Source organism: Aplysia californica, unplaced genomic scaffold (genome assembly GCF_000002075.1).
Source record: "Aplysia californica isolate F4 #8 unplaced genomic scaffold, AplCal3.0 scaffold00187, whole genome shotgun sequence".
Classification (NCBI taxonomy): domain Eukaryota; kingdom Metazoa; phylum Mollusca; class Gastropoda; order Aplysiida; family Aplysiidae; genus Aplysia; species Aplysia californica.
The window spans coordinates 733,612-752,844 of NW_004797457.1; the positions used below are offsets into that span (position 1 = coordinate 733,612).

A 19,233-nucleotide genomic window follows, 5' to 3' on the forward strand; every position below is an offset into this window, starting at 1 on the left:
AGAGAGAGAGAGAGAGAAATAGAGAGGGTGACTGCTCGATTGAAATTATGACATTGTTCTTTTCTTCAAATTGCGATTCCTCCAACTCCAAAACGGAGGAAAAACGATCGTTCATCGGAAAGACATCCGCAGTCTTCATTTAGATCTAGATCTAGAATCTAAATCTAGGCTAGCCTCGAAACTAGATCAATGATTTATTTATAGATCTGTCTGTCTAGATCTAGACCTAGGCCATAGTCTAGAAGAACCTGGGTCTACCCTGAGCCCTGAGCCAAGAGGGTGCTGAAACTTTCTGAAACCACAAAAGAGTTCCCCTACTGGGTCTGTATACTTTGTGACTTTGTTCCCGGTTACCGGGTCTGTATACACTCCCATTTATTAATTCTTAATATAAGCAGCAGGATGATCTTACACTTTAGCACGTTAAATTCTTCAATTGAGGGGTTCCGAAACGAGCGACCACTATTAGATCTGGATCTAAATTCTCATCAAGATTATACTTTCAATGGCTTCCAAAATCATGATGAAAGCTGAAAGACCGAAAACCACTGTTATACCATCTGTTCATGACAAAATTACGGTATTTTGCGCATTTTTAGGCCCAGTTCAAAGTTTTGAAGGTCTGAGTCGGGGATTAGATCTAGATCTAGATCTAGATCTAGATTCTAGTAGACTTTGGCTGGGAATTTAACGTGCTAAAGTATAAGATCACCAGCAGCAAAAAAAAATTTCCTGACAACAAATGTGAAGTAGGCCTAGAAAATCTAGATATCTAGATCTAGATCTACTATAATCTAGATTTAGATCTAGATCTAGATCTAGATCTAGAATCTAGATCTAGATTTAGATCTAAAAATATAATTTAGATCTAATCTAGAGATCTAAATCTAATCTAGATAGATTTAGATCTAGATCTAGAGTCTATATCTAGATCTAGTCTACATATCTTGATCTAGATTCTAGGCTAGGTCCATAGGAGTAATAATAGGATAGAACAGAAGGATCAGGAGTAGGGGGTTTTCGTTCAGCTCTGATTTACTCTGAACAAAAAATGGCTTAGCCTACCTCTCTCTAGGCCCTAGAATCTAGATCTAGATAGATGTAGATCTAGATCTAATTGTTTTCATTCACGAATGTTTTTGCATAATGGCAGAAACAGGTACCTTTATTAATACTTAAACTTAAATTTAAATGACAGCATTACTGACATTAGTAGTTAGAGGCCCTTGTGCTATCTATGCTAACGGATATGCAATCAGTGTTTTGACGATTGTCAATGTTTTCCTACTCTTGTGTCTACCGACAATGATTCTAGATCTACGACTCCGTGCACATTAACTGTGAACAAGTGCCAGTCAGCGGCGTGAGCGAAAGTTTATGAAAATTAATGTGATGAATGATGAATGCCGTAAAATTTAATAATTAGGCCTACCTAGATCTATATCTAGATATATAGATCTATAAACGACTTGCCAGCAATATTTCAAAAGATATATGCATATATGTTACATTAACTTTAACCGAGATTTAGTCGGTCTGCCCATTGTAAGTCTAGCCTAGGCCAAAGCCATTCTTACTCTGTCCCTCTTTGCGAACATTGGAATACCGAATCAAAATAAATAAAAAGGGGAGATGACCCTCTTTTGCGTTTAGATCGGATAGGCGTCAAGAAAACAGTGCCTCATTCCCACTGATTCTCCCTTGCAACATTTAAAAGAAAACACACGCAATACACTAACCTCTCACGGTGCCAGTTATTTAATCATTCAATTTTCCCATCACACTCTAGATCTAATACTTATGTGTGCAATAGCAACAGTCCGACAAACGTGCAACTTATTCTGCCGCCATTAAAATAAATAGGACACTAACCTCGATTTGAATGTGAACTTGCGGCACTATCGTAAAGCGACCGGCCCTTTCACTTTTACAGCAATTTGAGGATTGTATCTACAAACTATTTATAAATTTTGTTATCCGAATTTTCATCTAACCTTTTATCATAGTGCATATCTAGAGCAACAAGGAAAATTACTATACTTAAACTTATTTAAGATTAAAATCTTACTATAAACTTCGTTCCAAAAAGTGTTCGCAGATTTAAGGAACCGCGGCACACACTCTGTGGAGTCCGCTCGATTAGAAACTCGCGGAACCACCGGATTTTTTTACTTTTTTTTTTTTAAATCTAGTTGGGTTTTCGGTTTAGAGAGGTTGTTCCGCTCCAACATTTATTTTCCTTCAAATTTTCACTGTTTTCAGATCAACCATAGTCACTTAACTCGACTCCAATGTATTTCAAAAACGATTTTGCATGGTCGTCTGAATTACCACCGTCTAATAAAATATAATTTAGGTAGGCCTATATAAAAAATGTTGGGGGTATTTTTAAATGTTATTTAGCCTACCCTGTGAAAAAAATCTTTTAAAATCAGATAGACGAAATAATAAATAGTTACAGCCAAAAGGTAACAGTTTGGTGTCCTTTCAACTTCAAAGCATGAAGAATTGCAAAATAATAATATGCGGGGTACCGGCAGACGTCACACTGTATGCAGACAGACTGTATATCGAAGTTATAGAAAAACAGTCTCCATAGATGAATTTAAACTGCCGCTAAGTTATTCTTTCGACATCAGATCATGAGGTCTACCATTTAACTAAAAGAACAAGTGGGAATATCCCATGTACATTTGGGACTAAAAGCTTCATGAAAACAAAAATTGGATTAGTTGAATGTAAAGAAAACAGAATGCAAGGTAACATCCAAAAAAGCAGCAAATCCTAGTTGTAATCCCATTTAGTAAAGGTGAAAAGATTAAACATCTGGTGCCAAATGTTCCACAGAAATAAAACGGAGAATTACAATGGCTAAGGTTGGTTTCAATAAAATGAGCCCAATCCTGATCGAAAATAGAAACATCTGAATGACCTTCGAAATGAAATGCTAATTATGGTCAACCCTTCTATATGGCTGTGAATACTGGACCATCACTAAAGACAGTGAAAATAAAATAGAAGCAACAGAAATATTGTTTCTTTGGAGACTGCTATGAGTATTGTGGAAGGAAAAGAAATCAAATGAGATATTATATAGTGCTTGATGAAGCCCACGTGGACGCTCAATGTTGAAAATAATCAGGAAACGACTAATGCAGTTTTTGGAACACCTGAATAGACATAAGCGTCTTGAACATCTAGCTCTCACTGGCAAAATTGAAGGCAAACGAGGCAGAACAACCTACTTAGGGAACCTAAACAAATGGGGGTAACAGATCGGAAGATCAGGGAAACGTAACCGTTGTTTTTTGGGGTTTTTTTTTAGAGCATCCGAGCAAGGGAATGAATGGAGAACCATGATCGCCGATGTCTGCCCCAGATCTGGCTCTGGATGATGATGATATATACATGCAAATGTACTATAAAGGATTATGCTTGTTTTTGTAAGGTTTAACAGCGCTTATGCAACTGCATAAGGTCAAATGAGCGCCATGTGGTGGGTATCAACAGAGAAGTCCAAACGGGGAATCGGGCTTACTTTGCTCACCTCTCTAACCTCAAAAGCTCACTGAGGAATTTACGTATACTCACGAAACGTTGCAGGGCACTTCTGCAGGCCAGCGACCAAATAAAAATTATTTTTTTAAATCTTGACCTAATAATGAAATTTTTGTTCTCTAATTTTGGGCCTTATATTAAAAACCACTCTTGGCATCCACCTTGGAGCACTAAAATAAATGACTTACAGTAGCCTTGCCCACAAAATACTAATTTTGAGACAGCGACATGCACCGCCATGCCCCCACATTTCAGTCATAAGCTTGTCGATTTCATCTCCCGGCTGTCCAGACGTCTTGCTCTCTTTATAAAACGTGCTCCACGTGAGTCTCGAAAAATTCTCACTCCGTCTCTTGAATCGACTTCTTTGGAGGACGTCATAGAATGATGTTGTGGAAATTATGTCCAACTTTTATTTTAAATGTTTTAGGTGTTATTGGCGTTGTAAATCCCATATTAAAAAACCCCCGAATTTAGGCTTACATCAAAGAAAAAGTGTTGAAACCTAAGTTTGAGGTGACTTTTATGACTGCGCATTTAGATCTAGATTCTGTTGGTTACTTAACTATTAGACCAGCATGCAAAAACCCAGAAAGATTAAACAGAACGATTTTTTTTGTAGTCTATCCCGTTAACCGCAGTCAGACGAAAGTGAACTACAGTCAAACTCGAATATAACAGAACAGACGGGACCGGCAGTTTTTCCCTGTTATAAACGAGTCCTGTTTTAACCGTTATCAAGGGAAACCACCAGAATCATAATATATGCACCTTATTCAGCTTACCATAATAAAATTAAATCGATTACCGCAGACTCTTTTCCAGAGGGCTGTTTTGCTGACACTGAGACGGATAATCGATCAGTGACCCCTGCACTATGGAGGGTATGTGTTTGAAAGTTTGTGTTTAGGCAAGCGATCATACAAACAAGCGAACTTGGTTGAGACACATTTTAATAATCTAATTTGACGGATCGAAAGCCAGTTCATGCGCTGCAAGATCGATTGTTATATCTGAGTCTGCGCAAATTGAACCCTGTTATTTACTGTCTTACAATTTATCTATCTCCATGGAGAGAGCAACGGAGCATCAATGGACATGTCCGGAGTGCAGGGATGTTGCTTCCTGAAACAATGAATGAATGAATGAATGAATGAATGAATGAATGAATGAATGAATGAATGAATGAATCTTACAAAAAACAATAACTGGGGATTTGATTTATTCAAGTAATAACAGAGGCTGTTATAAATGGACGGGACTGTAGCATAGCGGTAGGCCTACATTAGTCTAGCGACCTAGGCTATGTAGTTCAAACGGATCGAAAGCAAGTTCATGCGCTGCAAGATCGATTGTTATCTGAGTCTGTACCCCTTTCCATTTTTTGGAGCTCTTCCTCAGTATTATTAAAGGTATAATTAAGGGCACTCTCGAAATATATACTTTCACAAGAATTGTAAACATGTGAAATACAAAAGCGTAGAAATGTGAAAGTAATGAGTATAACATTTTCAGCGGGTATTTTAATTAAAAACAAGTCCTTCCCCTGGGTTGAAACAAAAATTTTCGAAATTAGAATAAGACGAAGAGGAAATCAGCCTCGTTTGAAAATCTCAAGACATAAAGCCGACGACGCCATCTTTGTCTCTTGTCGTCGAGTGCATGAGGTTGCCCACGCTTTGTGTTTTGTGCTTGACCAGTTAATTAAACTTTGTTTCAATCATGTCCAAATCTGGGGTAAACATGACCCCTGCCAGACAAGACAATAATCCGTACAAAAAAGACAACAGGACCACACCAAACCAAGGAGGTCCGAACTCAAGAGACGACAAACGTAATTCCGGTAATTTTTCAACACCCAACCACCATCATCAAGGAGGTCACAATCAGAACAGGGACAAGTCGGGAAACAGAAACGACAGTCGACAGAATCTGCCAACAAAACGAGAGCATGAAGAGAAACATGACGAAAAGGACAGTAAAGCAGAGGGCGGAGAGAAAAAATTCACAGGGCGATGCAGATTGTTTGTCGGAAACCTGACCCCAGACATCACGGAGAACGATTTCAAAAAATTGTTTGAACCCTTTGGCGAAATTTCAGAAGTCTATGTCAACACTGGCAGGGGATTTGGATTCATTCGATTGGTAAGTCCTTTCTTAGACTCAAGGGTAACGCTATCTTTGATGAATAATCTAGAATCTAATCTAGCCTAGATCTAGTTCAGACCTGTCTAAAGGTCTCTAACTCTAAGGCAAGGAGAGGAGTTCAGCAGCAGAGGAGATTCTCGAGAGAAAGGAAGTTTGAGAAGGGAGAGGCCCCCCCCCAAAAAAAAGGAATTCTGTTGAGTCTTGGATGGCTTTATTAGGATCTAGAATCTAGATCTAGATCTAGAAATCTAGATTTCTAGATCTAGAATCTAGATCTAGATTCTAGAAGAAAAGGGAGGAATTCCTATTCTTTAACTTTAGGTTTAGGAAGTGGCTATCCTACTATCCTCACCCGGGGGGAGAATAAAAATACAATCGACCTCTCACCCCGGGCCCCGGGTGAGACTTGCCAGCGTTGGCTATTCTCAGCCGGTGTGGAACAAGACCTGGCTGGATTGTACTTTACCGGACCACCCGTCTCGGCCCATGATTACTACGCACACCTAGCCTAACTACGCTAGGCACTTGGATAAAAATTTCAAAGCTTTCAAATTGCTTTAAAAACAATACCAATGCAAAGAGCTCAGTGACACGATTCCAACGCTACCTTAGTTATTGCTCTATGTTGAACCGTTTTTGAGATATTGCATTTTAAAGATCTTTTCGAGGGGATAACATCTATATAGAAAAAAAAGGCAATTTTTGTGATCGAAACAGCAAGGACAATAAGGGAAATGTAAGCTGCTTCAATATGCTGCTGCGTACATGCTAAAACCAAACATTTTCTGAAACCTTGTGATATTGAGGACAAAATAACAGTCAGACGATATTTTTAAAATATGTCGTGGTGGGTAATATTGGGTAATATTATGTAACACTGTGTTGTGTAACGTGACCGCATCGTCCTGCGGTCAATATATTTTGCCATAACTTTCTTATAAATTAAGCTACATCAATAATTGAGGTATCATTTTGAAGGTCTTTTTAAGGCCTTTCTTTTGGAACATCTACATATCAAATATCAGTAGAATTAACAAAAAACTGATTAAAAAATATAATATATTTTAACAAAACAGCTGGTCGCCTAAAATAAGATGAGCATAGAAGTTTTTAAAGTTAACATTTGTGTCTACAGCTGCTGCAAACTAGTGTTTTTTAGTCTACCTTAATTCTTGATAATACTGTTTTTTAAATTCATTTTGCATGTTATTGTTAGAATGTTTCTTTCATGTTTTAATTTGTCATGTAAATGATCAATTACTCTGTCTTTATCTTTGATTTCTCTTTTACATCTTTAACTCATGAGATTGCCCTGTAAGTTAAACAATAGTCTCTTCTAATTTTATTACTTCAGTTTGTTCAGCAAGTTTTTCATTATATTTTTATTGTGTTTATTTAAATGTTCAACTTCTTCAAAGACAATTAGTTGTGAAATATGACATGTTTTTTGAAGCACGCAATTGTGTCACAATACTTATTTATTCTTTCTTTATTTCTGGCAATTGTTTAGTTCACCCAGTCTGCCAACTTGATATTGTTAAATTAATGTCAATTTTTTTTTTCTTGTCTGCAACAAATGCTTTCTTAAGTGCTCAATTTTTTTGCAACTTGTTCAAACAAGTTTTTCTGTGAATTCGACCAACTCCGCAAGCATTTCTGGATTTTAATTAAAGTCAGGATTTATTCTGGTGAGCTGTCAATAAATCCAATGGAACAGTGGCAGGTTGTGATCAGGGGCTGTGGAAAGAAAAAAAAAAGCAAAGCAATGAATTCATCAATGAAGTAAATAAATTCATTTGTGAGCAGTGGATGGAAATTTGACATTTTCACACTACAACTCTAGTAAAGGGAGAGTGTAGATGACTAGACAAGAGAAAAAACATCTTCTAATAAACATGTATCTTAAAACAAACTGGACAAAGTACATGAAAATTTAAAGAGATATTTAAATAACAAGCACACACAAAAACAATTAAGAAGAAAAAATATTTAAAGACAATATAAGCACACAAAAGAAGTAAAAACTTGCGTGAAATCGATGGTCTAACAGTGACAGTAACACAGAAACAAAACAAGGCCAAGGCTGTTACATTTCCCTCCCCCCACCCAAGACTCCTTACTGATTGTTACATGGTGCAAATTCATAAAAATTATACAACAGTGATACATATTACATTCCAAAATTTAAAATGAATCATATCTTCTACTATAAAACATTCTTCAATGCCGTTTAAGAGGTAATAAACGCCAACAATACACGTTAGCGTGGGTTAAGTTCGCTTTCCGCAATGGCCGCCATGACCTCCCGGTTCACGCTCAGCAGCGCGATCGATAATAGGTCATGCCCATTCATGGAGAGTGACCTATTTAAATTAGGGCTCACACGCTTATGCCTCAACGTACAACATTGAAATTAACAAATAAAAGAGATAAAAGGTTGAAGAAAAGACTGTGAGGAATACCTAAAAAAAAAAAGATATACTCTTTAAATATAAAGGCTTGAACTTACCTTATTTTTAACTCCTTGTAACTCCGAACACACACAACCGATCCCGAAGTGGAAAACGCCATAATACGCGCCTTTCTTTCCTCTTTAATTTGATAGGCGGAAGTAATCCATAAATTGAAAAGAACACTATAAACGAAACAAAACAAATAGGTACCCCCCTCACGGGGCCCTATTTCTGACACAAAACGCGGCGGCCGCAGGTGAACGAAAATCTCGGGCCGCGCGGGCCGATATCCAAGTGCCTAACTACGCTCTCATAGTCATAGTAGTACTCTGCGTGCGGACAAAAGGTAGTTCCGACTTCGCGCACGCACAGCGCAAGGCAGCGGCGACTGGCGAGGCAAGGTGAGGGAGAGTTGGTGGTTGAGAGTGGGCGGGGGATTTAACTTTGGTGGACCACCGTGTATCATACCAACAGTGGGGAGGGGGGGGGGGGTTCAGGGAGGCTTGCCCCCCTGGAAACTATAATAAAGAAAACACACAAAAATGCGAAACAATACCATGAGCGGACAGATTGAAGAATACCGGACCACTCGTACATTATAGCGCGAGAATGTGGGGCGGGTGGTTGAGGTGGAGGAGTGGAGAGGGAGGGGGGGGGGGGGTTCAGGGGGGTCTCCCCCCTTACAAAATATTAATGAATAGATCTACCGGTCTGAGATTCTCCATTGAGAGATATTAAAAACGGGAAAATTATGTATTCCTAAGGTTGAGACATAGGCAAAGTCAGTCCGCTGGTCCGGTATTCTTCAATCTTACCTTTAAAGACACTCACACACACTTAAACAATAACATGAGCGAACAATCGGGGTAGATACTCGCCAAGTCGCGAGCAGGGCCGAGGGGGTTGCAATTATGCAAATGAGCTCTCGTGCGTATCTCTAGCCCTCCATTGTACTTTGCCGGACCAGGAGTAGGCCAGGCCAGCAGAGTCGCGAGCAAATAAGAATAGTAGACCACGTGATTAGATTGACCAATTAGCCTCAAGGTGTCAGGGTCATGGGTCAAAGGGCACGGTCGGGATGACTAGAAAACCCGCTGAGACAAGAGACGTCAGTTGATTGCTGGCAATTGAAGAGTGAGGACGTAGAAAACTGAGAAGGAGAGTGACAGTGAGTAGGGGAGCTGGGCAACGAAGAATAGCGGGCCACAAGGGACCAGGGGCGCCATAGCGAAAGTAGTTCCGACCGGTGGTCCGGTAAAGTACAATCTTACTCAAGACCTGTTTTTCCTAATTTTGGAATCGAATTGTATACAGACCCGGTAACCGGGAACAAAGTAGCAATGACAATGAAAAATTAAATTTTCATCCAAATTGCTTAAAAATGGGCTTAAATGAAAATAGAGTAAATTCTAAGAACTATGGTTTTTAAATTTTAAAAATCCATTGATAAATAAAAAAGTTATTGGGATTTTTGTTTGCAAAATGTTGGAGGACCTTCATATATATATAGGAAAAAATCGCCAAAATGTGGGACATGTTTTGATGTATTTTGAGGAAAAACTGTTCATAAGTCAGTAATGAATTGGAGCATGAATGAAACTTGGCATCTCCATGTGATTTTTAGTGCCGAATCTAGTTCTGCTATCACTTTTTCGGTGTCTTTGTCACTTTGGATCTTAACCCTGGACGGAAGCGCGTAGGCCCTTTATAAAGGGTGTGAGCCGGGCTACCCGGGAAGCGCGCACGCCCTATATATAGGGCTGACCTACTTCGACCGGGAAGCGGGCAGGCCCTATATAAAGGGCATAGATGCTGACCCTTTTCAATGGAAAATTCCAGTGTTCCTTATATGGAAAATGACGTAGTCAATTACAGGCCAAAGTTATAAATAGTGACCAATGACTTTGCAAGTTATCTTGACCTCGTAGAGCGTCTCTTGGCCGAGATATCGATCGATAAAGTGACGCGGTACCGCTGAGCGACTACACGCTATGTGTTATCACTTGTTTCGCCGTGCTGATGTACTAATTGTTGAGTCTATCGCGTTCTCGGCATTGTTTGTATTTATTTGATCGCTGATCATTTTTGAATGGCTCATTCTATCAGCTTAAAGAAAATATATGCTTCTATATGCTTTTATCATCCGTTGAGCCGTAAATGGTCATTTTTCAGTAGCAGGTATACATTTTGGGTATCTCAGCTGTTTCCCCCCCGGCAAACCCCCATGTTTACAACTGATCGGCCGTGGCGGCGGGGCATTTTTGGCGGGTTACTTCCGGTGAAACGCTGAGCGCTTCTAGGGTTAAAGACTGATATTTGCGTGAAATTTGTTGAATTGCGTGACATCGTTTTTACAGCGACGCGATCACCCCTTCTAAAACTCAGTAAAGCGCTATCGGGAAAACCCGCGATGTAGTCATCGGTGACCCATTTGGTTATAGGCAGCCAATCACATGCCGCGTAGCGATCACGCGCCTCTTGTGTGCCGGCACCTCGCGTTTGGAATGCGCGATCAAGTTTCTAGATCTAGTGTTTTATCAATGGATGGGTGGTAATTTTAAGTTGGTACGGAAAATCTACTGAACGCAGAGATCTGAAATTTTACAGCAATAAAGAAGATATGTGGGGCGCTTGTGTGGTCGGCGATCAACCCGCAGCTCCGCTTAGTTTTCGGACCGCAGAGGAAATTCGCACAAACACGGCAATATCTCTGGTTCTAGTAATCGTTCGGGATTGTATGCTGGCATGTCGTTAGTTTAACCTTTCCTCTGGTTGGTTGCCGAGTTTCATTTATTTTCGTCCAGGAGTTTTCCCGTAACTAAACTTAGAAGAGAGTCACTTCTGATTCCAAGCGGCCCAAAAAATACCCCTCGCGCGGAGGCCGATTTCCGGCCCAAGGCGCAGCTGGCGATTGGCATTGCTAAACAAAGTCACGAAGTATACAGACCCGGTAGGGGAACTCTTGTGATTTCGGAAAGTTTCAGCGCCCAGGCCCGGTAGTGTGTGTGTGTGTGTGAGAGAGAGAGAGGTGCTAGCAAAATGTATATATGACATGCCCCAGTTGGCAGGAGGGAACGAGAGAAAGATAGCGAGTGGGAAATAGGTGGGGAGAAAGAAAGACAGAGACAAACAAAGAAAAAGAGAATGCGGGCGATACACAGAGAGAGAGAGAGAGAGAGAGTTACTGCTCGATTGAAATTATGAGATTGTTCTTTTCTTCAAATTGTGATTCCTCCAACTCCAAAACGGAGAAAAAACGATCGTTCATCGAAAAGACATCCGCAATCTTCATTTAGATCTAGATCTAGGCTAGCCTGGAACAAGATCAATTATTTATGTCTGTGTCTAGATCTAGATCTATACCTTGGCCATAGATCTAGAACTAGAACCCAGGTCTACCCTGAGCCAAGAGGGCGCTGAAACTTTCCGAAATCACAAGAGTTTCCCTACCGGGTCTGTATATACACTCCCTTTTGGAATAAGCCTTATGTCTATCGGTGTGGATGATCAAATTGATAAAAGCCAAGAAAAAATGACGTTATTTATAGCACAAAAGTTGTAAGCTAGATTTAGATCTAATTTGATCGTCTACAAAGATACTAGAGTAGGTTCAGGTCTACCGGCCGCTTAAGCCTTATCCGTGGGTGCCTCAGAGAAATGAAGACTGCTGACCAGAAATAAGATCAATACTGGAAAGGGATGTTATAAAATGTAAACCTCATGTGACCTGTTTCAGGTGAACCAGCAGATTTTGCATCACGTCTATCATTCTTATCCATGTTCTGCACATAAAATGGTCTGGGTGACATTTTTGATAAAACTGGCCACTTTTTGAATTTTAAGGTCAAACCAGCCACCCATTATGGTCAAACCGGCCGCCCTTCATGGATGTTATAAAACGAAATGTATACAGACCCGGTAATGGGGAACAAAGTCACGAAGTATACAGACCCGGTAGGGGAACTCTTTTGTGATTTTGGGAAGTTTCAGCGCCCAGACCCGGTAGAAATCTAGAAAGTGTGTGCGTGAGTGTGTGTGTGTGAGAGAGAGAGAGAGAGAGAGAGAGGTGCTAGCAAAATGTGACATGCCCCAGTTGGCAGGAGGGAACGAGAGCAAGATAGAGTGGGAAATAGGTGGGGACAAAGAAAGACAGAGACAAACAAAGAAAAAGAGAAGGCGAGCGATACACACACACAGGGAGGGAGGGAGAGAGAGAGAGAGAGAGAGAGAGAGAGGGGGGGGGGGCAGAGAAATAGAAAGGGTGACTGCTCGATTGAAATTATGACATTGTTCTTTACTTCAAATCGTGATTCCTCCAACTCCAAAACAGAGGAAAAACGATTGTTCATCGAAAAGACATCCGCAATCTTCATTTAGATCTAGATCTAGGCTAGCCGCGAAACTAGATCAAAGATTTATGTCTGCCTAGATCTAGATCTAGACCATAGATCTAGAAGAACCTAGGTCTACCCTGAGCCAAGAGGGCGCTGAAACTCTCCGAAATCACAAGAGTTCCCCTACCGGGTCTGTATACTTTGTGACTTTGTTCCCGGTTACCGGGTCTGTATACACTCCCGTTAAAAAAAGCTATTTCACTTTGTTTTTCTCTTTGATAAATAACTTATTAAGCTCAATTAGCAAAGTATCTGCCCTATTGCCAAGGCAGTGATCAATTTGGGGTTCGATTCCAGCATACCAAGGAGGTTAAAAGACTCTTTCTAGAAATTGGCAGAATATTTCCTTCACCGAAGACGACTGCCATACATTTTTCATACAAAATAGACCAATAAAAACAAGTTCATGTTCATGTTAAAATAATTTATTAACAACACAGGCCTGCAAAAGAAAAAGGCCATGTCCCTGGGAGAACAGTAAAAGAAAAATTACAAACTAAAAAACAACCCTGCGTACAAGTTTTCACACTACAAACACTCGCACGTCGTACATACAAAGTGGAATTCACTCGTCTCCTCCTCACTCATTGCCAGTATCTTTTCTCTGTCTCTACCCGTGCATCCTCTGTTGTACCACCTCCCACATTCGCACCCAATCCATCCGTCCAGGTCCCTGTCACTTGAACAAACAGCACATACACTTTCATCCACATCATTCACACAACACAACTCATCATCCATCTCAAAATCCGACCTGTCATCATACACCACTCGTGCATCATCATCATCTGAACTCGAACTTTCTTCCACTCTCCTCTTCTTGCCTTTGCCCTTCCCTTTCATTGCTGCCTCCTTCCTCTTCTTTTCCAACCTTTCTGCTTCCTTTTGTTCTCTCTCCGGGCGCTTTTCCTTTTCCTCTAACTTCTTCAACATCTTTTCCTCCCTCTTCCTCAACATCTCTGCCTTCCTCTCTTCCTGTGCCCTTTTCTTCGCCGCCACCTCTTTTTCTTTGTTCCTATGGAATTCCTTAAAGGAGACATGTGAAACGTAGGAGGGGGGGCTGTACTGTACTCGGGGCGCTCTAGATGATTTTCGCCCAGTTATAAACGGGGAGCGGCAGGTTATCGAATGTTGGTTGAGGAACAACTTTGTTCCACAATTCCAAGTACTTGGTGTACTCTGGTTCGGAGGCTGTCGCGTCATTTCTGAATAGACGACGCCTTATTTGAAACATTTCAACTGGTGACCAACCACAAGCCAGTATGTGGTCAATCAACTGGCATGTGTGGAATGCCACGTTCGTGTCTCGGCACCCACATTTGCCAGGGGTTGACATTGGGAACACAAGATGTTGAGGACTTGTGGCTGGGCCTGCCGAATTATGACTGGTAGAGGTGGAAGGGAAGACGTCAAGGCCAGGCTCATCAGCGGAAGGCAGTGCCCCATTACTGGGGGCCGAGGTGGAAGGGAAGACCCCAATGCCAAGCTCATCAGCGGAAGGCAGTGCCACATTACTACTGGGGGCCGAGGTGGAAGGGAAGACCACAAGGCCAGGCTCATCAGCGGAAGGCAGAGCCACATCACTGGGGGCCGAGGTGGAAGGGTCGCCCATTCCCTCAATGAAGGAACCAGGAGCCACTGAGGTCTTGGCCTAGACTGCGCTTGCCTGGCACTTTCGATAATCAAGGTCATTAAAATTGTCATTTCTTGGGGACAATTAAAATGAAAATTAAATTTTAAAACAGTATTAAAATGTCAGCTGAACAGTCGGTTTGGAAAATTTGAGTCCGAACAGCCATGGGAGGCTATTCAGACTTCAGTCTGAATAGCCACTAAACGAAGTGACTCTTTCTCCGAACACTCGGGAAAATAAACTTGACCTCTATTCTATTTCTTCGAACGGTTTCCGTTCTCGAGTTTTTTTGTTATTTGCGAGAGTTCGGCGTCATTGTTCATTCTGCCATTCTGCGAGTAATGGGAAGAAGCATTTTTTGCATCGAGTTCAATTTCTAGAGCGTCTAGCCTAGAGATTTTTAGATGTCTGAATATTCAGATACTTAAATTGTGGTTGGAGAAACGTTCCCGACCTATACTTCGTTTGAAAATGCCTTCCAAAGGTACTAGGAGAAAACCAAACTGCTCGACTTTGGCAGTAACCTATTTTGCATTTAGTCACCCCTAAAGCAACACACACTCTCGCGCGCCGGTACTCCATTCGCAAACAACCCAAAAATGTCCAACAGTTATGTTTTTATTTTTATTTGCCTTCCCCTTCTAGATCTAAAGTAGATTGGTGGTTCTTCAACACTTTATGTAGCAATGCCTATCGTCTGCTGCGCTTGGGGCGGAAATCGGGCTCTGTATGAGAGGTAATTTTTGGATCAGAGGTGGCTCGTTTTTAAGTATAGTTACGTGAAAATACGTGGACGATAATGAAACTTTGAAACCCAACTTGAGGAAAGGCCAAACTTACTATATGCATGCATCCAATGCCAATAGGTTTCTAGAACAGGAGAAATTGCCATTTTGTTCTACGGTTCAAAAACGTAGAGGAGCTGATGCATGGACGCTGACCAGACAGGCACCCCATATGTCTAATCACCTTTATTGCTGTAAAATTTCAGAAACCCGTAGTACATTTACATACCAACTTAAAATTACCACTCATCCAGCGATAAAAGTCTAAAGCCGGAAAGTGGGTCTCAATTTGAAATAACTCACCAGCTGGCATGTGAAAAGAGCATGATCGCTAGGCGACATGTAGTTTGCTGTCTAAAACTTAAGTCACCATTGCCGTTTTTGCGCCCATTGCAGATTTTCCTTTTGTTAACCCTGGTCCTGCTCGCCTGCGTTCTGGTCCGGTGTCAGTCTGGCCCCTAGCTCAGCGCACGCGCGCCGAGCATCATCTCCCATTTAATTCGGGTCCCGAGTCGGATCCGCATTCACGCAGCTCAAGTGTGTGTGCATCAGTGTGCTTGAGTTTGTGTGCATTTGTGGCCTTCTTCTAGAACCGCCTGCGTTGGTTCGTGACCGAGGCATACGTCTCATTCAAAACACGCCAAGTTGGTAGCTGTAGATGTTGGTCCAATGAAATTATATAGAAGAAATTGACCCACTTAGACATGAGGAGCTCGAAAGGGTAGTCAGGAAACAAGACTTCCATTTTTCTATACAAAATCTTTCAAATGAGCTTGATTTTGTATGAAATGATACTACCTGATAAAAACTAAGCTTGTTTGATAATTTTGAATACCATTGTGCAGGTACAAAGAACAATTTGAGTGCAAAACATTCGGAAATTGACCTCTGTATTATCCCCTTTGAACCCCAGGTCATTCATAACAAGAGCATCTAGAAAGGTTATTCGAATGGGCGTAACTACTTTATTGTCTTATCAGCTTATGAGAGGGGGTTATTCATGTGTTTTACTATAAAGTCAGATGGTTATTGTATGTGACTAGTTTGTAGTTCTATCACTGACTATGGCAAGATTAAATTAAAAAGCTTAATATGTCTGTTAAGGGAAGTTAACGTCAATATCATAATTAATTATTTAAAGTCAAATCATTGCTAAGATTGCTGGTTCTCAGCTTGATATGTTGGTTTCGTTGTCAAATATTTAACAGCTGGTCTGAACAGAATGTGATTAACAAATTGCTCCATATATCTGCAGGGTTCAAGTCATGGACAGTTATTAGTTGATAAATATGGTTTATATATTACATTACATTTTTTTTCATTTTTCTGTTTTTAGGATTATCGACAGAATGCCGAAGCAGCTAAGGCAGCCCTTGATGGGCTACAGAGGAAGGGCAGAATACTCAGAATAAGATTTGCTACCCATGGTGCTGCACTCAAAGTAAAGAATCTCCACCCATATGTCTCAAATGAACTTCTTGAACAGTCGTTTTCTCAATTCGGGGATCTGGAGAGATGCATTGTCATTGTGGATGACAGAGGCAAATCCACAGGAGAAGGCATAGTGGAGTTTGTGAGGAAACCTGGAGCTAATTCAGCCCTCAGAAGAATCAATGAAGGAGTTTTTCTTCTTGGAGTGTATGTACTTCTTCATATTTTTTGTACATTGTCTCTTATTATATGTCTTACCATTTTATGCATTCCAATAATTTGTTCCATCAATTTTTTTTGAGGAGTTTTTGTTCGAAGGACCCTAGAAGTGGCCTTGTACATAAAGATTTTAACATTTAAGTTTTAGATGCAGTGAGATTGGTGACTTTAGTTTTTATTAAGCTCTTTTCAATCTTATTATTGGATGCTTTTGGGCAAAATTACAGAACTAAGTACAGGGTCTGCGTACCATAGGATCAGTCCTTGTTCTGACATTGTACATGATTAGATAGGAATGTTGATGTTTTTGATTGCTTCATTCTTGCATAATGATTTCCAATTTCTAGAGACCCCAAACCAGTTGCTGTAGAGCCATTGGAACAGAAAGATGAAGAAGATGGCATGCCTGAAAAGTTCCTGACCAAGACAGAACAGTACAAAAAGTATGAATATTAATATTGTTGTGGTTTAATGATTCAAGGACCAAGTTGATTTTAGGTACATGTATCAAATTTCTCTAGGTTTTATATGTTGATCAGAAATGTCTTTAGTTTGCACTTTTTATGAATAATAGTTTGCACTTTTATGAAAAAATTACGAATTTCCAGAATGGTTTTTGAATGAGAATGAAGCCTGTAAGTCAATTCGAGAGATTTTTTGCTTTAGGTGTAATATCAATAGTTTGAATCTAATGAGTGCCGAAAAGTGTGCTAAGGGTATGGGGGGGAGGGGTTACTTTGCCAATACCCATCATCCTGACACGTTGGGTGGATAGAGGCTGTTTTTTTTGGGGTTTTTTTGTTGTTGAAAAGTTGAGGTATTGGTATGCATAACTAAACAGTTAGAAAGTTTTCAATGCTTTTGTGTTTTTAATTTTATATACAGTCGAACCTGCCATGACGGCCGCTTTCCATTTCGCCCCTTGCGTTTTTTCTATATAATTTCACTGTGTAAAGTGGCCACCATATTTTAACACACAATCCATATCACACCAAACAATAACACCTGTCTTAGGTGGCCACCTTAGTGGCTCCATTACGTTTTGTCATGTTAGTCATAAATTATGCATTGGCCCCTGGTGTTCTGTCCGAGCTGTCATATCCAATCACCTGTCGTTATTAGGTAGTCCCTCCAACTGATCATGTTGCGTTGACCCCTCCCACTGTTGACCAATAGGTAACAAAATTTGTAGCTGCTGGTGAGGTAAGCGTGTGATCCCTCATAACCTATAAGCCACGCCCAAAACTCGTACACAAATCGTAAGTGAGATGAGTGGTCACTGTTTACCCCAGTCTGTAACAAAGTAACAATGGACGTCAACATGAACTTGCAACAGGAGCGTCGCTCGTTCTCCTAGTGGTGGCGACCCATGTGTTCGTTTTAACATGGCACTCGTCTTACTCATCTGACAGATATTTAGTTTTTTTGTCACCCTTGTGCAAAATCAGCAATAAAATAAATATAACAAACGAAATACAAACCAAAAACAACAATGCGGCTACTTTTGGTGGGGACCTCAGAAGGGAATGGTTTGTTTTGTTCATCTTGATCAGTCCTGCCTAAGACAGCAACCTGTCTTATACGGCCACTTTTCTCCTTGACAATTGGGGGCCATCTTACACAGGTTCGACTGTACTTTTAAGATTTTTTGGTCATTGTCTAGATTTACATCCTTACTCGGCCCAACATTCTTATTATCACTAACACTTGTCGTTGCATGGCAAAAGTTCTGAATCTCAGCTAAAAATTGTTATTATTGCTTCATTGTTCTCTTATGGAATAAACCTTTTTCCCCTTCAGTATTTTGTAAAGAGGAGGACATCCGTAATGAGCGACCACTATGAGACAGAGTAGAACAGAGGAGTAGGTTTAGGGTAGGGTTAGGTCTCTTCTTTATTGTGTGTGTTGGGGTGGTCGCTTTTTACGGAAGTCCTTGTAAATAGTTATCCCTGTATTTGTTCGAAAGTATACTTTACTCACCCCCCGGGGCAGTGCCACTGACTGTAGTGTCTTTAGGCCATTCCCAAAAGGGGGTAATTTCTGGTTCAAGCACAGTAGAATTGTAAATGGGCTGATTCATCATGTGATGCTCATAGCTGCCTAATCAACAACATGGAACTGCTGCTTTTTCTTTCCTAATCCATACTATTGTCATTTTCCTCTACTTCTTTTGTATGTTTGTCACACTCTTGTGACCCGCTATTTCCGGGATGCCTTGATAATCGAAGCAGACCTTGTGCTGTTGAAGCTAGAGAGGTGAGCAGAGTGAGTCTGGGGGCTCTCGTGGCCTAGAGGTTAAGGTGTTGGCCTCTCATTCAAAGGTCCCGGGTTCGAATCCGGGTAGCGACCGAAAAATTTCCTTCTCTAAAATTGTCTCCTTTCACCTCCTTTCCTGCTCTCTAGCAATATTCTGTCGTCTGCTTTCGTCTCCTCTTTCTGCCCCCTCCCCCTCATCTCCTTTGCCCCCTCCTCTGGGCTTCTGCACTCTTTCTGCAGCCTTTCTGCTGCTCCTCCTTGACTCCTTAAAGCTGTCTTTCTGCCACACCCCTAATCTTCTGGTAGGAAAGATCTACACCTAGCCTTCTCGGACAAGGGCGAAAAATCTCGGAGGG

At 40.8% G+C, this 19,233-nt stretch overlaps 2 protein-coding genes and 1 long non-coding RNA gene across 5 annotated transcripts in view; 1 reads left to right on the forward strand and 2 right to left on the reverse strand.

Annotated features, from left to right (window-relative positions):
* LOC101855726 overlaps positions 1-1,873 on the reverse strand; it is a 37,193-nt gene extending 35,320 nt beyond the window's left edge. Inside the window, exon 1 of one of the 3 annotated variants that reach the window (XM_005098592.3) lies at positions 1,740-1,872. The gene's annotated coding sequence lies outside the window, so the exon portion shown is untranslated. Of the gene's footprint in view, positions 1-1,208; positions 1,317-1,739 lie in introns of those variants that run through there. The other 2 variants (XM_005098593.3, XM_035969827.1) reach the window with 2 other exon arrangements.
* A 3,290-nt stretch (positions 1,874-5,163) lies between these two features.
* LOC118477701 (paraspeckle component 1-like) lies at positions 5,164-17,092 on the forward strand. Its single transcript, XM_035969828.1, has 3 exons — positions 5,164-5,703; positions 16,308-16,609; positions 16,969-17,092. Exons 1-3 carry the CDS (start codon positions 5,281-5,283, stop codon positions 17,075-17,077), a joined length of 834 nt encoding a protein of 277 aa, XP_035825721.1. The 5' UTR covers positions 5,164-5,280; the 3' UTR covers positions 17,078-17,092.
* Positions 6,904-8,409, reverse strand: LOC106011791. Its single transcript, XR_001184850.2, has 2 exons — positions 8,216-8,409; positions 6,904-7,443 (listed from the first exon to the last, which is right to left on the reverse strand). It is a non-coding gene; the product is annotated as an uncharacterized LOC106011791 (long non-coding RNA).
* Positions 17,093-19,233: the final 2,141 nt, after the last annotated feature.

Excerpts from the sequence above, each read along its gene's own strand:
- LOC118477701 (XM_035969828.1), top strand. The coding sequence starts at position 5,281 with ATGTCCAAATCTGGGGTAAACATGACCCCTGCCAGACAAGACAATAAT. Across the intron at positions 5,704-16,307 it reads GATTTGGATTCATTCGATTG|GATTATCGACAGAATGCCGA; the intron begins GTAAGTCCTTTC and ends TTCTGTTTTTAG. Across the intron at positions 16,610-16,968 it reads GGAGTTTTTCTTCTTGGAGT|AGACCCCAAACCAGTTGCTG; the intron begins GTATGTACTTCT and ends TCCAATTTCTAG.